The sequence below is a fragment of the Dermacentor albipictus genome, chromosome 4 (genome assembly GCF_038994185.2).
Source record: "Dermacentor albipictus isolate Rhodes 1998 colony chromosome 4, USDA_Dalb.pri_finalv2, whole genome shotgun sequence".
Lineage (NCBI taxonomy): Eukaryota > Metazoa > Arthropoda > Arachnida > Ixodida > Ixodidae > Dermacentor > Dermacentor albipictus.
This window is the reverse complement of record NC_091824.1, coordinates 41,576,848-41,600,890: the sequence shown is the minus strand read 5'-3', so window position 1 is coordinate 41,600,890 and position 24,043 is coordinate 41,576,848. Positions and strand designations below refer to the sequence as shown.

The 24,043-nt window shown below is 46.1% G+C and overlaps 1 protein-coding gene and 1 long non-coding RNA gene across 4 annotated transcripts in view; one reads left to right on the top strand and one right to left on the bottom strand.

Moving 5' to 3' along the window:
- The window catches only part of LOC135907127 (eukaryotic translation initiation factor 4B-like), a 32,362-nt gene extending 15,203 nt beyond the window's left edge, over positions 1–17,159 (top strand). For all 3 annotated transcript variants that reach the window (XM_065438778.2, XM_065438776.2, XM_065438777.2), the window contains exons 9-13: positions 3,159–3,414; positions 4,638–4,767; positions 9,203–9,266; positions 10,319–10,482; positions 15,698–17,159. In XM_065438778.2, coding sequence (XP_065294850.1) covers positions 3,159–3,414; positions 4,638–4,767; positions 9,203–9,266; positions 10,319–10,482; positions 15,698–15,763 — 680 coding nt within the window. In that variant the 3' untranslated portion in view covers positions 15,764–17,159. The remainder of the gene's footprint in view (positions 1–3,158; positions 3,415–4,637; positions 4,768–9,202; positions 9,267–10,318; positions 10,483–15,697) is intronic.
- LOC135907129 (uncharacterized) lies at positions 16,675–19,577 on the bottom strand. Its single transcript, XR_010565902.2, has 2 exons — positions 19,328–19,577; positions 16,675–18,496 (listed from the first exon to the last, which is right to left on the bottom strand). It is a non-coding gene; the product is annotated as an uncharacterized lncRNA (long non-coding RNA).
- Positions 19,578–24,043: the final 4,466 nt, after the last annotated feature.

Here is a 24,043-nt window from a genome sequence, read left to right as displayed (position 1 = left end):
ATTGTTCGATATACGCAATAATTCGATATATCCGTGTTCGATATATCGAGGTTTGACTGTAGATCCTGAAAAATTGATGAGTGCAATAAAGCTGTATTATTAACTGCACCTCATAATATTTTTTTGCAAGTTATTAGACAATATGCATAAGAAAGTTAAAAATTATTTTATGCTCATTTCGGCATTTAAAAAATAAACCAATGGCTTTATTGCACAGAATGGGCATTTGTGAACATGCGCACTTGAAAATCTTCGTGATTTTATGTGTAATTTATCAATTAATTTGGGGATTACAATTAGAGGCTGTCAGTTGTTGTAACTCAAGCTATAATAGCACAAAACTAATTTCATTTATGATATCAAACACAAATCGCACCTGCATGCCAAGTTTCACCAATTTATTCCCATAAATAAAGAAATTTTTCATTGCCACGTCCCCCATTAATAGGCTTTGGTTTCGTTTTCCATGAGGTGACAGTCTTGATGCAAGAACACAAAGTAATTGCGTGGGAGCAGGACATTGTCACATGTTGACACTGTCTTCGGCTCACTTGTTTGCCTTCTAGCAGCTACTCATGCGACATGTAGGCACGAAAGACCGAGCACTTCGAAAAAAACTAATTCTCTTCGGGGGCTCAAATCGCCACAGCCACATCCGAAATAGCTCTGAAGCCCGACAGGAGACAATGGGTACTGTTAGGATCGGCCTGCAGCTATTTCAGCCCGCTGCACATGTTCCGATCCAACCGGAACGGTGGCGCACTTCAGAGAACTGCAAATAACCGGCAGCCACGTGGCGAGGGATCAGCTCAGGGAAGTTCTCGAGGGGAGGTAATTGGCGGAACCTCTCCATGCGCTTTTCGAGACACCAGTCAATATGCTAACTGGGTGTGCCACCCGGGACAACTCCGAGTTCGACGAAGCAGGCTTTGTGCGCAACATGACAACGCCGACAAAGGCTCCTTCCCATGCGCCGACTAAGACGCAAGACAATGTGCTATCGAGGCGCGCTACCCGGGACGGATCAGAGTTCTACGAAGCCCCTCTGACATCGGCTCCGGACCATTACACCTGTGTGTGTGCGCGGCACGTGTATGTGAGCCCTCCTCCTCCAAAAGGGCGGGTCATCTTCAATGACGTCGAGCAGAGTGCTTATAAGCAGCGATTGTCAGCTGCTAGAGTGTGCTCGTTGTCGTGCTCGAAATGTACTCGTGAGCTGTGTGCTCGTCTTGAGGGCTCCATTTGGGAGTCGCGCTAGACTGTCGATGTATCTCATGTTCAACTGTAAATAACATGTAAATAAATCCTGCTTTCCTAAGTCCCGACGAAGCGTCAAGCTCCTTCCTACAGCTACGACTGCCAAATCTTACATCTGAATGGCAGCAGTGAGATTGGCCTACAGCTCGTAGATTGTCCGACAACTCTAACAAATGGTGGCAGCGGAGAGATCGTCCGACGAATCCTACAGGACATGTGTGTATACGATATCTTGTTAACAGGGAAGTATTAAAAACCGGACAAAATTTCGAGGTAAGCAAAGTTGCAGGAAATGCAGTGAAATGTTGAATTCTTCTTTTTTTTAAGGAAACTTTTCAACAAGAGCTTCTAAACTGGCTCTTCGGAAAGGTTTCAAAGAAAATATAAAAACTTATTGGAGGTATCAACCAGCTCTGTTTTGCAAGGCTGCTGTCTGCTTCGCGGTAGCGCTTGGACCTAGAAAGGTGGGCTCTGGCTGCTTCACACAACCCATGAGCCGATCATTCCTGCCGCTGCACTCAACTTTATCTCATGTTGTTTGCTTTGGCTGATGTTTCTTGTTTTGGCCATTGTCGGCACCTCACGAGGTCCTTTGTCGTGGTTGCCGTCGTTATTCGCCGCCCCCTCCAACTGTTGCCATCCAAGCTCTTCCAGCGTCGGTAAATTCGCATGTTTCTGGTACATCCTGCTCGCATAGCGTGTACTTGCGCAACCTTTGTCGCTTTCTGTAGCACCATTCCCGGTAAATCCGTGTCGCGTGTGTTTTGTACAATAAATTTCTATGCAGCGTACAGTGCATTCTTATTCTATGTTGTGTAAAGTAAAAAATCCATGCTGCATTCGTTGCATAGAATAAACTTACAGGGACACTAAAAAGAGAAATTTCTTTTGCATCAGTAAATTACCTCTTTAGGACACCAAGAACACTGCTCTTACTGTGATAAGACGCTTGGCAAGCCAGAAAATAACGCTAGAACGAAAGACGGGTGGCGACGCCTCCTTGAAGTTCCCGCACCTGGTCTCTGACGTCGTGTATTTTGATAGCATCTTCCAAGGCCTACTTAACTATATAGTGATGCAGATTGACCACATTGTGTTCTAAAAGAACCGAATATTAAACATGGCAAGTTTCGGGAATGTTTACTCAACCAACGCAGCCCAAATGCGAAAACATACTTTGGAATCCCTGGCGTCACACTGCCATACCGGCGTCAGGGTTTCGGCGCGAAATTAGAATACTGATACTTCGACCTTCATTTTCTCGTCTAATAGTCAAACTGTTATATTGAAATGACTGAAATGAAAAGCATGGTGCCGAACAGCGGGAAGCTTGGCTGTTTACGTCAAAGCAGCCAGGTCCAGCATTACAGAGTGCATGACAGCAGAAGACAACACTGCCCCACAGCCAAACGCAAATGGGCTATAGCGGTTTGAATCTGCGAGATAAACAAAATGGTGGCTTCGATTAATAACGTTTCGGACCTACCGTCACGGCAAAAACTAAGAAAAATTAGTTGTCGACCGTGGATTGAATGGCTTGGAGCGCTCTGAAGCTTGCCAGTATTCTTCCTATCGTTTCGAAGTCTAAGACCTTTATTTCATTAAAAAAAGGGGGGGGGGGGGAGAAAGTTTGAAAGTGGGGGCATGTTGCATGAGCTTTCAAGCACTTCTCGGTTTCATAGGTGCGGTCACGTGTGCTTTAAGGCAAATAAGCCGAGTTAATTTGCGAAACCTAAACAGTTCTTAACAATTTACCAGGCTACTTCTGATGTATCCTTTTGCGTCGATCTTGGAGAGAAATGGAAGTTTATACGGTGCATTGTTAATAACTGGGGGACATCGTAGCTCACATTTTGAGCGCTGAAACAGTTCTCAGTGTTTATTTATTTATTTTTTTCCAGACTCTGGGCCACGGGAACGCAAGAAGCTGCAGCTCAAACCTCGCTCCGTGCCTGTGGAGGCGAACAAACCGGAGCCTGCGGCCGCTGCCGCGCCCCAGGCCTCGCAGCCGGCACCTAAGTCCTCCTCGTCTATTTTCGGCGGAGCACGGCCCGTGGACACGGCTGCCCGAGAGCGTGAGATCGAAGCACGGCTCGCTCGGCAGCGGGAGGAAGAAGAGCGCCGGCAAATCCGGGACCGGGAGCCATTTCAGGACAGGTGCGTTACGACGGCAGGCATCCCGGCAGAGTGACCTCACTGCGCAAGACGGGACGGAAAAAAAAAATATGTAGATAATAGGAGCGTTTAAAGATTAGTGAAATCGTAAAATATATATATATAATCCCGCTGACTGTGCGTAGACCACGCATAAAACCTCTCCAGAATAGTGCCAGTAACTACTAATTTTGGTTGTGAACTTGTGAGAGCATTCAAAAACTTGAAAGTGTCTTTCTGGGTGTTTTTTTTTTTCCCCCCCTCAAGTGCCTTTGCCTTATGGAAGGTTTGACAGTTTCCGTGAATTGATTTCGGCAAATTTGGTGTTCTTGTGCTCAGCAACACTTGGGCAACATGTTAGAGCCCAAAGGTTTTCAATTTGTTAAATAGGCAGAAGAGCTAGTGGCAGTAAAACATAAAATGCAATTTTCTCAGCTTTCTTTTCCTTTCGTCAAGTGCTTTTGCCTTACAGACGTTTTGGTGTTTACATCAACAAATTTTAGTGAAATAGGTATGCTCAGTATGCTTAGCCAGGGGTCTGAGATGTCCACAAACATAGGGATCGGCCACGCTACTGCAATGTCTGCGTAGCGCCCATTTTGACACGTCGAGGTTACAGTGAGTGGTGACTGCCAGACTTGTGAGGTGCAGAGCAGACGACGCGAGCGCCGGATCAATGGCGAACTGTGCTGGAATCGCAGGGTGTGAGTGGCCAATCGCAAACTCCGGCACGACCTTCAATCATTTTCTTTTTATGTGCTTATTTCTGTATGGAGGAGGTAGCTGAAGCGGCAGATTTGAAGATGGAGAAATGCGCTTTCCGAGACCAAGATGGCTGCGCTCGGTTGCCCCATTCCGAAGATATTGTGGCTTGAAAAACGCTGTTCTTTCTTGATTTCCGTGAGATTTCTTGCCGTCTTGGCTGATAAAACAACTTTTTTAGAGCACTTCTACCTGGTTTACAGTGATGATATTTCGGAATCGGATAGAAAAGGAGTTATAGAAACTGAAAATGTGGTTTTAAAAAATCTTTTGGCCATTTTTCGCCATGCGAAAGCCGCGTCCCCCCTAACACGAGGCACAACACTATGAACTCCCTTGTACTATCTTGTAAAATATTCTTCGTGCTCTTTTTTTGTTCATTCCATGCATTTGGCATGACTTGTGCAGGGTGCTTTCTGTACAGCAGGGAACATGCCGTCTCCTTTTTTTTTTTTATCTTCCAGCCGCAAGGATGACCGTGTGAGGCGCTCTAGTGTCGGCTCGGGGTCAGGGCGATCACGTCGCTCCTCGGAGTCTGGTAGGGACTCCCACGACGACGGGGGACGGCAACCACTGTCACGGCAGTATAGCAACGTAAGTGGCCGCACTGCTCGCGAGATCATTGGCAGCGGTACCAAACGCCTCCGTGTTCCTTCTCCTCCTCTTCCCCTTCTCTTGTGGGTCTTTTGCTTTGTCTTGTTTTTCAGGGCTGCGCATGCTTCTGCTATAAGCTGAATGCATGTGAACCTTAAAAACATTGAACATGTATGTTGTTGCAGCAAATGTGTTCATTTGATTAGCTAAAGCCCGGAAGTATGTGGTTAGGGAGCACTGTTTGAGTGGCACTATTGCACAACTGAGTCCAATTCAGATGTGAAAAATGTTATCTCTCATTAAAAATCCACAAGGCTAGGCTTAGTGTTTATTTGTGAGCTTTTCTGCTGCTGGTAATTGCATTTAAGGGGGGAGGAGGGGATCAGAATTAACTTTTTTGTTTCTTGGCAGAAAGGGCTGAAATTTGGCACACACACTGCACATTGCAATAAAGAGACAAATCTAAAATTTCATTAGGATATCTTAATTAGTTTTTGTTTTATAAGAATTTATAAGTTCCTTGCTTGTGGAAAGCTTGGCACAGTGACGAAACATGATAGGGAGCTGGGAATACTTTGCATGTTTGCCCAGATGTCTAATCTACAACAAGACAGTGTTCGATTTTTTTCTTTTATTTTACTGTGCTAATAATATTTTGCTCAACATAACATGCACATGACTGCTTCACTGCATGGAGCCATGTAGCAATTGTGAAATAATTAAATAATGGAAAGATAAAGAAACATTTCAAGACTGTCTTTAAGTACAGCACAGCTTGTGGATCACAGCAAAACAAACTGGACCAAAATCGGTCCAGCCATTGTTGTGCTACGCTTTCCGCGAGCGAGGTGATTGACAAAAAAAATGCAATTGAGAAAACTGGCTGCAAAGTTTTAAAAGCACTGCAAATTTATTAAAAGGCGCCAGGGCTGTAATATTTTGAATCATTGCTGTCAGGCATCTTCTTACACCTTTGCCTCTTTGTTTGGTGGGCTTTGGATGCCTTCTTCAGGCGTTCTTTATCCTTTCCTTGCGCCGTCTGGAGTAGTGCATGACCACCATTTTCACTGCCAGACCGAGCCTGGTATCGCAGTGTACACCCACAGAACGATGTTGGCATCTTGGGCACAGAGTTTTAGCGATCAAAGAGTTCGTCGCGGAAACAGGCATAATAATTAACTCACAGTCACAAGGGGCCGAAATTTATTCTTGGCATTGCTGCTTCCGCTCAGTCGCGGACACTGCGTGAACGGAGTCGCGAACGCTGCATGCCTGCGCTTCTGCAGTCACCGCTGACACAAAACGCAGCTTGAGGCGCGTCTGAATCGTGCGACGATTCGTTTGGTGAAGAGTTACTATACAGTATGTAGTTCGTCGATGGTTGGGGCTCACTCGCAGGCTGCGTGTCCCTGTCGCACGATGCATCGGAAACCCACACCGTCTCTGCCGGCGATGGAGACCTTCGACCCGTGTCGCCTCCAACAACGCGATTTCGGTTGCTGACTCGCACGGGCTTTCGAATGGAGGCTCTCGCACAGGCTCTCGCACAGGTGCGAGAGCCTCCGTTGGCTTGGCACGTCTTCCGGTGGCTTGGTTATCAGTGTCGATGTCACAGGGCGGTTGTCAGCTTCGCTGCTGGAATTGCACGGTGCAAGATAACGCGGCACGTTATCTGCGTGTTCAGTCGGGTTCTCTGCTTCTCCTGCTGGCCGCCGTCTTTTTCTCGCCGTAGGAGGCTTGCACTTCCGTTTTCCGAAGGCATGCTTCATTTAAAAGTTCTTTTCGAACGAGCGACGATCCATCATTGACCTGGGAGCTTTCATAAATCCGAATTCTGTGAGTGTCAAACGAAGAAAGACGCCGGCGTGGTTTTCAAAGCAGACAACTGCGGTCCGCTGTGGTTGCCAACTTGCCCGCTGCTGCAACAGCAACCAATGGCGAGACGCCTTTCAGTACGGCAACCAATCGGAGGCCCGCTTTCATCACAGGGCCCGTGTGACCGCCTCTAGCAGACCCGCGCTTCTTTTGTGTTTGTGTGTTTGTTACAAGATGGTGACGACCGAAGAATTCAGAAACGGAATGGCGAAACTTCGAGCTTTCGAACGATACCAAGATGGCTGCGTTCGGTGGCGGGAAAGACGAGTTAGGGCTCCGCGAACTGCGGTAATTTTACGCGATTTAAGGCTGTTTTCTCGCCTTACGCACTGATATATTAATTTTTTTCTGGCACTTTTAGTGCTTTTTCAGTCAAACCATTTTGATACCATGTGGATTAGGCATTGCAGATACCGAAACGCGTTGTTGCCAAAAATCGATCTTTTTTGCGATTTTCGCAATCTGATCCCCGCGTCCCCCCTTAAAATCGTCAATGCCGGGCATGCAAGCATAGTTAAGTGCATTTTGCTGCAGCACACTTCCGCTGATCGGCATTTTCTTGGCACACATGTCGAGGAACCAGGTAAACAACACCTTTCAAGATTCTCGTGTGCAGCTTGAGTCAACTTCTTCCGTTTGGTGGACGCCCTCGCAGAAAAAGCACTGGTGGTCGCGTCCTTCGACTTCGAAATTGTCTTGGCGTGCTGTTGGAGAGACCGAACTCTACTGCAACGTCTTCTTTCTTTCTGCCGCTCGAAGCCTCGCTGATGATTCGCGCCTTCACCTCCAAGGAAAGATACTTCCGCTTTGTCGCCATGCTGGCCGCGCGCATAAGCAAAAACGAAAATCTGCGTCGCTGCATTGTGCCAGCGATCGCGTGACCTAGGATGGATACGGATTGGCTGTGGCTCCCGTTTGGCAAAGTGGGCCTGCGCCTTGTTGCAAGGCGGCTAGCCTCATCGTCGTCACCACCAAACAATGGCACCCGTCCATGAGTTCGTTTATCAGCGACGGTGCAGTGGGCGCACGTTTTCGGTGAACCTAAGCGGCGTGGATGCACGAAAAATTGCAGACGATTGGGGTTATGTTTATTTTATTGCAAAACAAATTTTAAAGCCCAGCTCAACCGAGCGAAAATTTCGTTGAAGTGAAAACAAGCCCGCAAATTAATTCGTTGTGGCGAGAACTTTTTTTGCATTGACTTCTATGGCTAGCTGACCGTTGAAGCGGCGTTCGGTGTGGTGGGGTTCGACTGTAAAGCCCGCAGCAGGGAACAACTGTACCTTCACGCTGACTGTGGCTTCAACGCGAACAAGGCGGCAAGCAAACGAGGCGGCAAGAACACAGTAGTCGCGTAACTCTCGGCACAAGCCTCACCGTGCCCCTTTCACAGGTCGCTCATAGGGTAACATATCAAATGACTTACTATATTACTCTATGGGTCGCTTTCAAGAAGTGGGCTCGTGCATCTCTCTTCAAAGTGCAGCGGCGGAAACGCAGCGCGAAGCTATTAGCAGTTTGTTCTTTCCCACCTCATCACAGATCGTTTTAAAGATATGGTCCGCGTGACCATGTCATATATGCAGGTGCCACCAGTGTACGTTTGATCATAGTTCATAAGGGTTCGATGTGGATGGATAAGGTGCTAAGGAGCGATAACGACTTATATTGATCGGAACGTCATCAGTGCACCAGGTGCCGCTACCTGAAATACTTAGCTTGCATTATCAATGCACCTTGCGCCTCTGTGCGCACCAGGTTGTGTCGCTGCAGCGCTGTCGTTTGTACTGGCCGGATCAAGTTTCATAACATTGATAATGACACCGGGCTGCACAGAAATGAGCAGGCAACACAGTGCTTTGTCGACATTGTTACATCCGCGGAGTTCTTGGATAGCGACATTATTGCCGCCGTCGCACTTCACCCATCTTCAAGTGAAAGTTATGACTACAGCATGGAATCGGACAACGGCCTTTCACTATCTGACGCAGCGCAGGCTTTGAGCATCATATGACCTTTCGCAGAGAAGCGAGTCCTCGTGGACAAACTCGCACGCGGACTCACCGAGTTCGGAGTTGTCGCGGCAAGGCCACCACGGCAGCAAGTGAATATTGCCAATGTTTTTCTGCCTAAGCACAAATAAAGCCTGTCTGAGTGGGTGTGTTTGAGAGAATTGTGATGTAGTTCTTTTCTGGCCCGTAAGCCGCTTCTAAACTGGCATTGGTGGTTAATTCGTACATCATTTAGTGCGTACCTAAACGTTGTTCCTGGCTGAGTACGTATTAACGAGGTTTGACTGTATAGTCATTAATTTGGCATAGGAACATTGTACTAGTGAGTAGTGTTCTTTCACCATAGAACACGTGCAAAAGTCCATAGCTGCTCATTGTTACATCCGAGTATTTGTTAAACCCAGTGATGCTGCAAGTGAGCTCGACTGTAGTTCTTTCTGTTTAATAAAAATGTTTGTCCCCTAATCTTTTTTTGTACAGTCCTGCGATAACGATGTGACTTTCTTGACTGTCTGCATAGTCTGTAAACATTGCTTTGCTCCTTGCAGGACAGCGACCAACATTCGCAAAGTAGCCGGCACGGCTCTCAAGGCTATGACGCGCCTGTTCGAGGTGAGTGCTAAATGTGTGCAGTTGCCGTGCGATAAATTGGACACCGATAATCCGGATGTGCTCGGTAATTTGGACAGCTTTGCAGATCTGCCAATCGCCCCGTAGGCTCAACGTGTAAAGATGACCGATATTTCGGGCAGCCACCAGCTCTACATTCGGTTATCAGGACTCCGTGCATGGCTGTAGCGCATGCCGACTCTGCCGCCATTATCCTCTGGGAACCCTTAGACATCAAGAATTGGCTCAGCTTACACGCTAGGTGGTAATCTCTGAGGCCTTGCCTTGGTTGCAGCACTGTGCGTCAGAGATTTAACTGCAAATGCTTGTCTTGGAGAGGTCGCCTGAATTGTGAGGTCGCATCAACATCGCGATCATCACATCCCTTTCAGCACCACCATGCATGGTCTGCTCCTGTTTGTTGAATTTGCCTTCCAGGCAGGGTTCTGCCATTCTGTACTTGTTCTGTACCCAGGTGGTCATGGCACGTGAAACCCCAGAATTTAATGTTGATTAATACGTAGGTGTGAGTGCAAGTGGCAGATCATTTGAATGGGCGCAAGTAGGAATAGGAGTCTGAGCGAGTCGCCGGATGCAAACGTGAGCGACTGTTTGCGAGTGCGTGCAGGTCCGGTTTGAGTGCTTGTGTTAGCGAGCATGCAGTAGGAGCGCCAGTAAGTGCCAATGTCTGTTCTGTGCTCCTGCCCCCACTTTTTTAATGTTATTTTCACAGTACTGCAGGCTGGAGAGGGTTACAATGTGGGCGTAAGTGAACAAAAGCCAAAAAGTAAATACTGTATAGGAAAATATGCAAGAGTCAGGAAAGAACGAGATAGCCTGCAGAAAATATGTCTGACAGGCGATTGCAACCACTGAGAATTTTCTAGCAGTCCATTCCAATTGGCGATCGTTCTCTGAAAAGAAAGCTGTGCTTAGAGTGATCGCACGCCAGCCAGCAGTAACGGTGGCCTTAGAACAATTTTGTTTTGCACTGTGGAGGAGGACGGTTGCCTTCCACGCTCGCGACCTTAGTGTTCTGCTGCGTCACTCACCAGGTGAACCGGGAGACTCTGCCAAGCGGCCGGCCGACCGCATCCGACGTCCGGACTCTGGTGGTAGCGGACCAAGAGACGGCCCCCCCACCCGGAATGGCGGCGAGAGGCCACTCTTGAAACAGGACCTCACTTCTGGCAACAAGAGTGATAACGACAAAGAAGTGGTGAGGGCTGTTCTTCATTTGCTGCTTGTGGGAAGTGGACAAGTGCAAATTGGACCTTTGAAATCATTCGTTTCGTTGGGGTGTAAATTTCTTTCATGCGTGCGTGCCATTGTAACTTTTTGATCAAGCAGTAGTTGAGAGTGGTCGTTAATTGGTAGTTGCATCGTGGGCTGCCAGGTAAAATGAGGCCACAGAGAAAAATAATTCGAGTTTTAATATTAAGTTACCCTCTGCAGTGCTAAAAAAGCCACGAAGCGGAGGCTTCATAAGCCGGAGAAGACAAAAGAACCTCGGAGTGTTAAGGGGGAGGCATAGTGTATAAAGCTGCAAATTATTTTTAGAGCAAATTCAATTACAGTGGAACTCCGTTCATACGTTTTTCACCGGACCGGGGAAAAAAACGTAACAGCCGGGAAAACGCAACAATGAGGAAAGCTCCGAAAATGAATGAAAAAATGCCCCTTCAACTATAGACAATTTATTTCCACAGAGTGCGCTTAGGACTTTAAAAATCTATAATGGCGGCTTGCCGTTTATTTCTCTCGCTAGAAATCGCCACACGTTTCTCAATAGCCTGGAGGGCCGCATTGCTGTTAGCGTTGCCGTGAGGTGTGACGTACCTGCGGAGGAGGTCCAGAGCCGCGGCGGCTTCTCCAAAGCTACGATTTGGCAACTCCCCGGCACCATGAGGCTCGTGCTCCTCGTCGTCACCGCGTCACGGCAATGGCAACGGACGAAGGAATATCCGCGGGAAATTTTGCCCTCTTTGGCGTAATCATGCTGACGTGCTAACGATTGTTTAGTATTGCTGCGGAGCGCGCGCGTCCGAGCAGCCCGGTTGCGCGCAGCGCGGCGTGGGAGAAATGTAAACAAGAGAGGAGAGCTGGCCGCCCGGTATAAGGTCCCTCTTTTCAGCCCGGTAGGCGCAGCAACGCCACCAGCAACGCCAACTTCCGGTTTCACTTTAGCTTCACAAAGAATGACGTCAGGACCTCTCCCGAGTTTCCTTCCTCCGTGGGTCAACACGTCCAACAACGATGCGGTGACTGTAATCACAGTGATGATAGTGAGAGCATTTTTCACGAATGGCCACTTAGTGGCGGCCATAGAGTTGTAGTGAGAAACTCTATGGTGGCGGCCTCTCGAACTGGCGTGCGGCTTCTTGCAGCCAGTTCCATCGCCAAGCCCGGCTAAGCCCAGCCAAAACTCATCAAAAGCCAAAATGGCGGTTGGAACGCACTCCCTAGTTTAGCCCAGGCGGGTGCGGGGTGCTAAGTTGCGACGTACCATGCGGCAACGTTTTCACAGCTACAACGTAACAGCGGGTTTCCTTATACACTGTATCCTATGGAAGCTATAACGGGACCGGATGAAAACGACGTAGCAGCCGGGAAAACGCAGCAGTGAGGAACGTAACAGCGGGGTTCTACTGTACTACACTGTCTTAGTCAGCTTTCCAAGATAATTACAAAAATGCAATAATATTTTTGATATAGGGTAAATAACCGTGGAGATAATTGGAGATAATAATGGAGACAATGGGTGAAAAAATGTTTGAGGGAAGTGCTGGAAGCAGTTTTCAAATCCATCAACAATTGGTAATTTAGTTGCTAATGAGTTCAGTGTTCACTATATGGCTACTAGGAAACAATAACAAAAGCAATTAAAGAAAAATCGGAAAAAAAGAAGCAATCTGCTTGTAGCAATTCAAGGTTTATGCACTTAGATTCGTATAGCCAAGAAAAAAAAAATTATGGCTGTAACTGTTCTAGGTCAAAGCAAAAAGTTTGTTTTGATAAAAACAGACAACTCAACTTATTCAGGAATCTAATGTATTTATTTACACGTTACCTGTTTAGTATGCTCCTGGCACATGCCCCACGATGTATGCTGCAGTGTGAAACGTTTATTATTCGGCGAAAAAAAAAAAATGTGTGTTCCCCTATTACCGCGCTCCGGACCACTCATGCAGCGGCATTACAGTCGAACCTCGATATATCGAACAGCGCGGTGATCGCAAAATAGTTCGATATAGCCAGAATTCGATATATAAAATCACGTAGAAAACGCGTCAAAAACTAGTGCAAATGAATCAATCGTGGCACAACAGATACTCACATGAAGCTTCAAACAAAGTATTTATTTAGTTCGCTGAAAGTACTGAAGTAGCGTAGCCTGCTTCATATTGGCAACCGCGTGCTTGACCACGGCGTCCTCAACATAGTCCAAACGGTCCACAAGAGACAGTCCAGTGCCTTCTATTGCGCCGCAGTAGCGGCGTACAATGGCCAATGCGCAGCTACAGCCGCAGTTGCAGTCGGGAGCGGGGCAACATCAGCAGTCACTTCTGCCGCGATCTCCACGTCTGGTAACTCCGCCACTGTTCCGGTGCTGTCGTCACCGCCAACGAAGTCCGCAATGCACATGATGTGTGGCTCAGCACCGACAAAGCGCTCCAACTGGCTCCACGGCCACCTCGATCACGCGCACACGGCGGGGGCAAGCCTTGCCGTGCGCGCGTGATCGAGGCGGCCGTGCTGGCTCCAAGCCGCCGCGTGTGTACGCCGCTACGTTCAAATGGCGCCCTCGGCGCAACCGACGTGGGCAGCTGTCGTACGCAGCGGTCTGGAACGCCGATCGCGCCGTCGCTATCTTCGAGAGTGTTGCGGGAAAGCTCGCCTCCTGTCAACAGAGCGCACTTGGTTTGGGGCGGCGGAGTTCGATATATCCATTTTACATCCGGCCCCGTTCGAAATAAAGAATTAAAAATGCATGCGATTTTCCATGTGATATAGAAATTGTTCGATATACGCAATAATTCGATATATCCGTGTTCGATATATCGAGGTTTGACTGTATTTGCAAGGTGTGGGTAGCATGTTTTGCCAACGCAGCATCATCGCACATCGTGCACGAAACGAATATTGTTAATAAAAAAAAAAAGATAAAGATAAATGCCGGTTGCCAATTACCGGTGCTCTGCATTTCGTGCACGGCGAGACTGTTCACGAGGGACGATTCCACCGTCGCTCACGTGCGGCAGACTCTGCGCCTACATGGTATCTCGTGTGCAATTTGGTGTGATAACTATCTTTATGGCGAGACTGCAGTCACATTTGCCTTTGCCCGCTGCCACACCGAAACTTGCACTTTACCCAAGACAGCAGGGCATTTATAGAATCGAGGTTTACGATAATGAAGCACGTCTCCATCGCATCCGACTAGGCCACTGCGGCATCATCGAGAGCGAGAAAATACGATTTTCACTTGGTTGCCAGCGTTGAAGCAAAGACTTGCAGTTTATCTTGAGCTTTCTTCACCGCCTCCAAATCATTGGGCTGCAGTAATTGTGCTCGAATGCCCCGTGTACACCAGCTGCTTCCAGAACAGCGTTGATCTGCTAAGCCTATTCTGCAGTCACTGGACCGAGGCTTCGGCGGCATTCGGCATAGGTAGCAAACTAATGCTGGCATCTTACAAAGCTGGTGCGCACTTGTGAAGGTTTAACACCCCTTGTGTCCTTTCCTGTTTGAGGAACTTATGGTTTGTAGCTAACTGAACTTGACCTTGTTTTGTGCCGGGTTTCTCACGTCCGAGCGGCCCGGGCAGACGGACGACAGCAAAAATCTGCCATTGGCACGGCATGCTTGCAGTCGCATGTCTCGGTCGACGAATGGAATTGCGCATTGGGACCACTTTTTAGCTGGCTTTTTCTTCAGAGCCTTTCAGCCCACCGAGTAGCGGTAGTGAGACAACTAAACGAGAAGAGTGGTTCTTTTGAACAAGACCAAGACGGCTGCAATGGGAAACTCTAAACTGCAACTGTGAATCGCGGAAGAAGGCCCCTTTTTTGCGCGTCCATCAGTAAAAACGTTTCTGGTCCCGCGCGCAGGCTCGCGTCCTCGCACGGCGTGACCTCGGTGAACTGCTCCTCTGTTTTATCGCACGCTTATTATCCTTATCATTGTTATCTCCTCTTTGCGGCACACGCAGAAAGCGTCGCCTGTTGCCCCTCCAACGATGGAAGGTTTTCTCATCGATGCTGAAGTCCCAGCCGGCTTGAACATTTGATGATGTCTCTGGGCACTACTTTTCGTTTGAAAGCAGCATTATAGTGGCATTGCCTGTTCGGTGCCATTACGAAAACGCCACGCCAGCCAAACTATGAGCCAAACCGCACGCCGATATGGCACCGGTTAAAATAGCGATGCCGCTCGTTTACTTCAGTTGGATACTGGTGCGGCTAATAGCGGCTGCGATGCTGACTTTTCTAGATGGTGCCAGCTGTGCACCATATTTATCATCAATTGCGAACTGGCGTGTTTTTTTAAGTCCTCTAATCTAAGCCGAACCTAGAGTTTGGTGTATGATTATATGAAAAAAAAACTATCTTCCTAGATTCAAATAAATACGATATGTGTTTGATCTGCTGCTTTGATACACGAAATAAAGTTAGGGAAATAACAGAACCTATAAACCAAATGCCTGCGTGTTTCTGATATATTTCGTACTGTAGCCAGAGAGATGTACATCCGTTTCGTCGACTTGTTTTCATGTCATGCAGTTGCGCGTGCAGAGAGTGAAACTGTCATTTACCGCCGTGTTCCAGCGTGCGATCATGCTCTGCGATCTGCTCGTCTGTCTAAGTGTTTGTATAGTTTTGTCTTGTACCGCTATTCAGTTCTCACGCAGAGCGATCAAAATTGCGAAATGAGACATGCAACAGCTCGCACGGGAGACCAACAGTGGAAGTGCGTCATGCAGCAAAAAAAAGCGAGAGAGAGGATAGAAAAGAAAGAAGGCGGGGCCCGTGACGTATGCATCACGTGATCCTCCAGCTCTGGTATGGGAGAATGCCTGGAAGGAATTTTGCTAGACAATGACAAGTGGAGATGTCATTATGTTGGTAGTGATCATCTCCTGAAATCGTGAGTCCGTGGTACTGAAATAATTCCATCTGCTATTAACGAACCGTTCTGAAAATTTTTTGTGGTAGAATCCTCCCTAGAGGACATGTAACAATTTCCAGCGTAAAACCAAGATTTGCCTTGTGCCCTGGTGAGGAGAATGTGTTTTTGGATCTAAACCTTCTCGATGCACTGTTTGGTTGGTTGGAGACCAAAACTGCCTGTTTTAACGTCTCTACTGTAATTTTTTGGGGTTAAACGTGGTTAAACAGTGAATAAGTAAATGTCCTGTTTGTCTCTCTGCACAGGTGTACACAAGCAGGAACATCTACGCACATCTGCAGCAGGAAGATGGAGACGAAGTCTCTGAGTAAAAAACAAAACAAAAACAAAGCTGACTGTGACGTCAACGATGATGCCTGTGCACCCTCTTCTTCTCCACGGCTGCAACGTCGTTGGTTTAGTGACTCTTGCTGAAGAAGTGCTCCCCTCCTCCTTCTCCCTTTTGCTCTCCCACTCACCTTGCATCTTCTCTTTCATGTCTGGCTGCATTTTTTTTTCGTCTTTCCTTTTACAAACAACCTTCATGCACAAGCACTTCTAGATATTTTTTTTCTCTATTGGCTGCCTAAAATAGCTTCCTTTTCTTTCCTGTCTTGTAGAAACTTTTCCGAACACAATTGACATTGCTCTAATGCATGTTTAGGTTTGTTTAGTTCTTGTGCGTGCCATGGGACATCTTTCAGCAGCCTGTGGGAGCTCACTTCCATCCTGAAAGACATATACACATATATATATATTAATAAAAGGCAGCTCATGGCATACGGATGCAGGCAAAATTTAAAAAATCATTTTACTAGCAATATATACACGGCTGCTTCATTTTCCCAGGTATTGTAAGACAAGTTGCGTTTGTATTTATTACTCCCCGTTGGATCGGTATTCAACAACTTGCATGTAGCACTGATGTGCGTGAGAGAAGTGGCTGACCTTGGGTCTGTTGAGCTGTTCTTGGCCTTTTTGGCAGGCTGTAGATATACATTCAGGTTTGTATATTTTTTTTTTTCTCGTCAGTCGGCCTTGGTTTACTATAGGTGCTCTGTTGGCTGCCTAGTTGACCTTTAAAACTCCAGCACTTTGCTGTAGCGCTTAAAGTGTGTAGCGATAGCTGCGTCGAGCTCTTGCATGCTGCCGATCAAAAAAAAAAAGAAAGGCGCTAGTGGCTGACCGTCTTGTCCTTGAAAAATAGTGGTCTTTTTTAAATAGCAAAATGGACTTCGATAACTTTTTCTTTTTCCTGCGTGTGCGCTGTTGTGTACGACGATGCACATACTCGTGAGACATGTACATACCTGAGTAGTTTTTTTGCTTATTACTCTTGCTTGCAATTGCGGTTGCAGGAATGCGTGACATCAAGGATCCTTTTTTTTTTTTCTTTGGCCGTGTGCTGTCGGTGCAGCATCTTGGGCCCTGGTTTTGCCTTCGGGCCAGTGTCACGAGAAGTTGGCTCCGTTTTTCTAGGAAAAAGGGAGCGGGGTGAGGAAAAAAAAAAGCTACTGAGGGTTTGTAGTTGTCTGGTAGAGAGCAGTGTACATAACTTTTTAATTGAAGGAATGATCACTTCTTAATGTAATGTTTTTTGCTTGATGCTGCAGCGTGTATTCGTAAGGTGCAGACTTCTTTGGTACAACAAAGAGTGTGCTTGCTTTTTTTCCTTCCCTCTTCATTGGCTGGGTTGAGGAAATAAAAGTAAATGCTATGCTTGTGGAATGTGTGCCTCTCTTAACACGAATGTGTTACTCTGGGCCATCTAGTGCATGTGGCGAAAATGTTTTGGCGAAGGTGTTTGCTGCAGGTGGGGCCCGCGATTCTGCGTTTGCAAGCCAGGCGTAACTACGCCACGGCTGTCACCTTGAAAGGGCGCGTGCACAAACGTGAAGGAAAGAATTTGTGCAGAATTCATCTATGGTCGCTGTCAAGTATGCAAATGTCCGAAATGCATTATCTATGAGGTGCATGCTGCAGCTGGACTCCTCTCTGAAGTCAAAATTAATCTGGAGTCCCAGAATCAGATAGTGGTTTTTAGCATGCAAGAACTTCAGAATTTATTTTTCATTTAGGTCCACGTGGGCATACCCAGTGGCACTTAAAGTTGCCCAAGTTGTCGTCGAAGGTTCATTAAAGTGCATCGCATATTCACGTGAACGGCCCACATCTTAAAGCTGTCCTTAGCTCGTTCCTCTGTTTGCGCTGTCCATAGAGAGGCACCAGAAGGCGCTTCCATTACCACAAGTGCATGCAACGTCACATGTACTTCCATCAATTAGAGGAGTGTTCGGTGTTTAATGTTCGGTTCCCTGTAACGCCATCTGGTGGTGTCCTACATGCATTGAGTGGTGAAACCCATCGATTGGGCCTATCCTCAGTCGTCATTGCTCCTTCGCCGTTCCATTGTAATCGTACTGTTGACGTTTGACCATGAATGTGACATCGCCAGGCAGTTGTCTGGCGTTTGTCATCAGCCATCCGGTTTTACATCCGATTCTCTTTGGGGCGCTGTTGTAACGCCGTTGTTGCACTGTTGTTCCATCATCTCGGAATCTGCCATTGTCATACACTTGTAATTGTATCATTGTTTTTCAATTATTGCACTCGTCATGCTGTCTTTACAATGTCATTATACCATAGTCTTGCTGTAGTCTTACCGCCTTAAGCTGCACTAGTGTGTGCTTGAGAAACTAGCGAACACTCCAGCATAAAAGCGTAAGGTAGTAGTGTAAGCGAACATTGTGAGGCATCCTCTACACTGAAATGTCATGCAAGGATTGGGACCACAAGATCCCACATCAATTTGGTCATCTCGAGATTGGGAGTGAAAATGCCTAGACTGCACGAGAAGGAAAACTTTAGCGAGTTGGTGGTAATTCATGTTTCGAAAAGTAGCAGTGCTACACAGACAAGCACACAGGCAAAGAACACAACACTGGCACTGACTCGCAACTGACGCTTGAATGTGTGTTGCACTCTTGACCAACCTGCAAGTCATGAAGACTGCACTATCTTTGGGGTCCACACTTGCTAGATGGCTGGCAAGAAAACTGGTCGGGCTGCAAAGAATGCAATTTGCATTAAATGAGTGTGAGAAAGCATCATGTGACAAATTCAAAGCCTAGCAAACAAAAAAGGAGAATACTGGAGTCGTAATGACTCCAAGCTTATTTGAGTTCACGAGGTAGCAGTAGTGATTGACGCGGCCGGTCTGGCGTTTGGAATTCGTGGAAGAGCATAGGCTGCAGCAGTCCGTGGCACGAGGTACGTTGATGCTTGTAAGATGAATGTTTAGAGCTGCATGTGCAAAGAAATAAGGTGTCTACCAACCGGGAATTCACAGGGCATTGGTGCTTCTATCGGGAAAAAATAGGTGCAATTTTATTGAAAGGGAACGGAAGTCGTGCTAACGCTGGCTCGAGTAACCGGATGAGTCGCATTGAACCATCTTTGACGCCGTGTCGTCGGCTGGAGGAGTTAGCAGTGTACAGTCGACGACCGATTTTCCGGACGCCCGATAATTCTGAGGGCATCGCGGCACCACTACGCACTCCGTAAGTCTCCGTGGTGAGAGTCAATAAGAACCTCCGAAATGTCGGGCCCAAGAGACCTTCGCCGTCCGGCTTTTTCAGGACATTTTGCCGTGATTTCAGGACTAAGACTGCATTTATGACGCTGTTATATCGCCGCCTCGAACGCAGACCCGCTGGCAGCCGTAGCCACCACCGCGGCAACCCTACTGACCCTACGTCTGTAATAAGATACAACTTAAAAAAAAAAAAACAGCAGTTGGCAACGGAGGCGCACGGACCGCGCGACGTTGTTACTGTGCCAGGCAATCGCAGAAGCAAAGAAATTCATGATGTGACCTTTTCAAAATTACGTCGTACTTGATACTTCCGGAGCGTCTGCTGTAGTCTTCATAGGCGGAAGCGATGAGGTGTGCAACAGACATGGACAAAGTGTATGGAGTCTGAGCATTTCACTTTCTTAAAAGTCCGAGGTACAGTTCATTTCATTGCTGGTTCCGTCTTAAGCCTGTTTCACATGATGCGACTGCAACGACGAAAATCGGTGCTGTCGCACGCGTCGCAATGCGATTTTTAGAGGGCTCATTTCACATGATTGCGATTTTAACAATGCGACTGGTGCGACGCCCAGGGTTGCTTAGTGCCAGGTTTCGTGGCACACGCTGCATAATTCATTTATTGTAGTGAATAAAACGTTTACACTATAATATTATTGACTTCTTTTGATTATAACCAAATAATATGTACGTTTACTCATTTAAAAACGTTAGTTAAGATTTGTCTTGGGGTGCGCGACGGCGGTTTCTGTAGTTCAGTGCGACATCGCGCACGTAAACAGCTGTTCGTAGGTGGTTCAGCGGTGTGTGTTGCCTTATCTACCTTCTATGACCGTTTTGTTCTGCCTGTGCTACAACAATCTGCAAGATGACCTATCGACAAGTTCATATAGCTACCCTCACCGTATATGCAGTATATGCAGTATTTTGCAAACGAAGTTGTCGTGTCAGCCCAACAAGATCCTCGCGCTACCCGTGCTCGGCGTCAGCGTCTAGAGAAATGATGCGTGTATATTGCCTGTCATTGCGCATATGTGGTGCCTGCTCCTAGCCATATTCTTACGCCAAACGCAACAAGAAGCACCAACCCGAACGCCCGCGTGTGCCCCTGAACGAAGCCTCAAACGATCTGTGTGATTACGACGTGGAATGAAAATTGTGTTGTGAAATTCAACCTTAGCGCTAGCCTGGTTCGTCCATCGCCGTGCTTGCGCTGCGAATATATATATATGGGAGCCCCCTCTCAATATTTCTAAAGGCGCAAAAGCCGACGCATCAAATGTTTCGAGCAGTTACCGTCACTTTTGTAGAAACCTGTACGTTGTAACATAGCATTCTAAAAGACACGCTTCTCGTCCACTTTGTTGTCCCGTGTCTCGCGCTGGTAGTATACTCGGAACTTCTAACAAGAAGACCATATCAATACGCGCTATTCATAATGCAGGATCGTAGGCCCACGGCAGGCGCACTTGCCGTAGAATTTTTCAGCTTTCTGCTCAGCCTCGCACGCCTCTCACGGTTAGCCTGTTTTGTGGAAATAAATATTATTATATTATTAATGTTATTAGATATTATAGTTTCTTCACTGTAATTTATAGCAATCGTCCAGATTTCTTAAGCTAGTCATGCATTTAACCTATATTAGATCAACATTGTTACGACATACTTATGGGAGTCATTTCAAACTAGATTGCTCAGCCAGAGAAAGTACAAATGCAAGCCTCAATGTTTATTACAATTTGGTATTCCTATACATTATATTGTCAGAATTTTATGCCTGCTTGCATTTCCTGCAATTCAATGTTCAGAGCTGGAAAAACTGATTCCTTTTCTTGCTGTCGAATGGCTGCTTCAATGTCGATAGCAAGCTATAATTATTCATTTCGAAAGTGTTAAGCAATGACTATATGTCTAAGCTTATCAGTGCGTTTTTGTTCCAAGAACACTTTTAAGTTTTCTCTCTCCCTCTCATTGACAGCCATGGAATGAAACCGTTCACTTTCATATGTATCAGAATGCAAACATTCTGAAATTTGTCCTGAACATTTGTCTGCGTCCTATAGTGTGCATGTTTGTATTAAGTTCTGGGGTTACAATCGCAGTGATCTACACATATTGTTATATTGCAAGAAACAAATTTATTTCACTTTGTTTTCAAATCTACAATGTGGCCATGCAGTAACGACTGCATTAATAAGGAAAAAAGAAAACTGCAGATTCAGTGTACGTGTTGGAATCTATGCGAAGTGAAGTTTTTGTCAAGTGGTCAATTAAATGCTGTTAAAGTAACTGCGATATATACCATTTGTCTTATTTTCAACAATCCAACTTGTCATCTTTTGCAAGGTTTGCTTATGCACCGCATAGGTCACAACCTTAATGTCATATAATCTTTATGCATTACACTGTTCACAAACCATACCGAAACGCAAACGGCAGTTAATGTAGATGCACGCTGCGAGACATCAACACAGTGACGTTTGTTGAGCAAGGAATGGTGCGAGGTGTATGCAGATGAATGAATGACGTGCTTATGTACTTATTTATTTATATACCTCGCAGGCTGCAAGGTTGGAGTATTATGCAAGGGGGAATAAAAAAGTTGTTACAAAAGGAAGAAGGGCACAACATTAAGAAAAAAAACAGCAAAAAAAATCAGTACCACTACATTGCACCAACTAGCCCAACGTGTTTTACTGGCACATTATACAATACTTAACAAACAATAACAGAAAAAGTTACTGCCCATGCACCCTGTACAGACGGTAAACCAGCGAAGCTGAAATGTGCAGCCCCGGTTTTTATCACTGGGTTAATTCCAATGGCTTATTAAAGTCTTTCTATATTATTGGTTATGTCTGTGTTTCTTAATGAGGTTATGCACATGTTTGGCTTGGGTTTATCACATTGTTTATTTGGAATGCCGCACATTGCACTTTGCAAGATCACCATCTTCGAAAGTGCAATGAGCAGCGGTTCATTGTGTTAATCCAGGTGGTCCGTCGAAGTCTTTCTGAATTATGTTACGCATTTGTGTTTTGTAATGCGTTAATCATAATGTTTATGACTCAGTTATGCACTGTAGTTACCAAGTGACACACCGGGGCTGCACATTTCATTTAATTAAATACAGGGACACATTTTTGAACCTATAGGGAAGTCTGAGAGAGACTTCTGCACGCGTGCTCTGCTGCTAGAGAGAAATGACGTCACTATCGGTGTAGCCATTGGCCCGCCACACCTTTGCTGCAAGATAATTATGACATCATGATCTTGTCTTAACCCCGTCCCACTCTGTGTCCCTTCCTTGGAATAATGCGTAGATAAATGTTTATGTGTTAAATGCATAAGCAATTTCTATGTCTACCCAACAAGAAATGTCTCCGTCCCTCATGTAAGACGAACAATGGCTCACAACCGCCGAAACAATGGCTCATACCCCTACGCTGGGGTTCTTGTGATCGGACCATGAGTGTTTCGCCTAGGCATATACAGCTTCACTCTAAAAAGAATGAACACCTTTCTGCTAGATACCAAGATAATCTCATGAGGTGTTCTAACAAATGAAAGTTTATTGAGCGTGCCGAGTAAATGCTGGTCGACAAGCAATAAATCGAATTTACACAAAAAGCAGAAGCAAGATCTGATGCGTGTCCATACAGATCCCAACAGGAAACGCATCCATCTCTGAAAGTGTAACAGCGGCCATGCTGACACAAGATTCTCCCAGTGTATTTGCATCTACAGCATCCATAATTTCTCTAGGCAGCCGATCTCCACAGAATGCTTGCTTCTTCCTCTACAATGCACTCTCCACATCTGAGCGTGCATCGTAGAGGAAGAAGCTAGCATTCTGTGCAGATTGGCTGCCTAGAGAAATTACGGAAGCTGTAGATCTAAAAATGCTGGGTTAATCTTGACATCACGGCCCCCGCTAAAAATGGATGCATTTCCCGTCAGGAAATGCACATGAATTTTTGCTTCTCCTTTTTGTGTATGTTCAGTCTATTGCTTGTCAACGAGCATTTACTCGGTGTGTACATTAAACTTTTGATTGTTAGATCATCACGGTTTTCTTGTTTGTCCTATGTGTTCTTTGGTGCCATTTGCAGCCAGGCTATTCGTTTTTTTTTTTTAGACTGCAGCAAGTCACTTTAATAGCCCTCATGATACCTTATAAAATCTTTTATTTGGCCAATGTAGCAAGAATTTACAGTGTGAAGCAGTAAGAACAGGGTATGCTAACTTCTAATTAAAAGGTTTATTGTGAAAGTGCAGTGATCTATAAAGGTTACCACAAAGTAGTGCAGCAATAAAACCTGATAAAGACTAGTGCTTGATGAAACCAAACATAAAAGCAGGAAAGGGGGAAAATACGTATAGATATACAAGTCCAGGGAAAAAAAACAGTGATGACCAAGTGTGCAAGTGGCTACCTTCCAGGAAACTCATTTTTTCCCCAATGGCATGGAACTGGAAGAATGTGCTTGCATTGCATAAGCAAACTGTCAGTCTGTCTATTGGAATAACAACAGTGTTTCTTGAAAGGTGCTGGCATGCAGGATTGGCAATTGTAATTATTTTTTCCTGCACTTGGAATTTTTCTCTATTTTCTTTCTGTAGCATATTTATTTATGTTTGGCTGCATCAAGCACCAATTTTTATCTATCCTTCAATGATGTCTTTCTTTTTCTGGGGAAAATTCGGGGAAGGCAGGAGATGGAAATTCAAGACGATGAGCAACATGATAACAAGGTGAAAGTAGGAGCCAACGTTTCCACACGTGGACTTTGAAGAAGACAAGTCCACTTGTCGAAACGTTGGCTCCTGCTTTCACCTTGTTCTCGTTTTGCTCATCGCCCTTTTACAACTCGCCACATTTTTACAAATGAACCTCAGTTGAAAGTTAGTCCTCATCCATATCTAGTGTCATCCTGTTGATACTGCTCCATGCTATGCACTCTTGCAACATTTGTGTGTGTATGTGTGCACACGTGTGGATTTGGATGCGAGAGCGGGC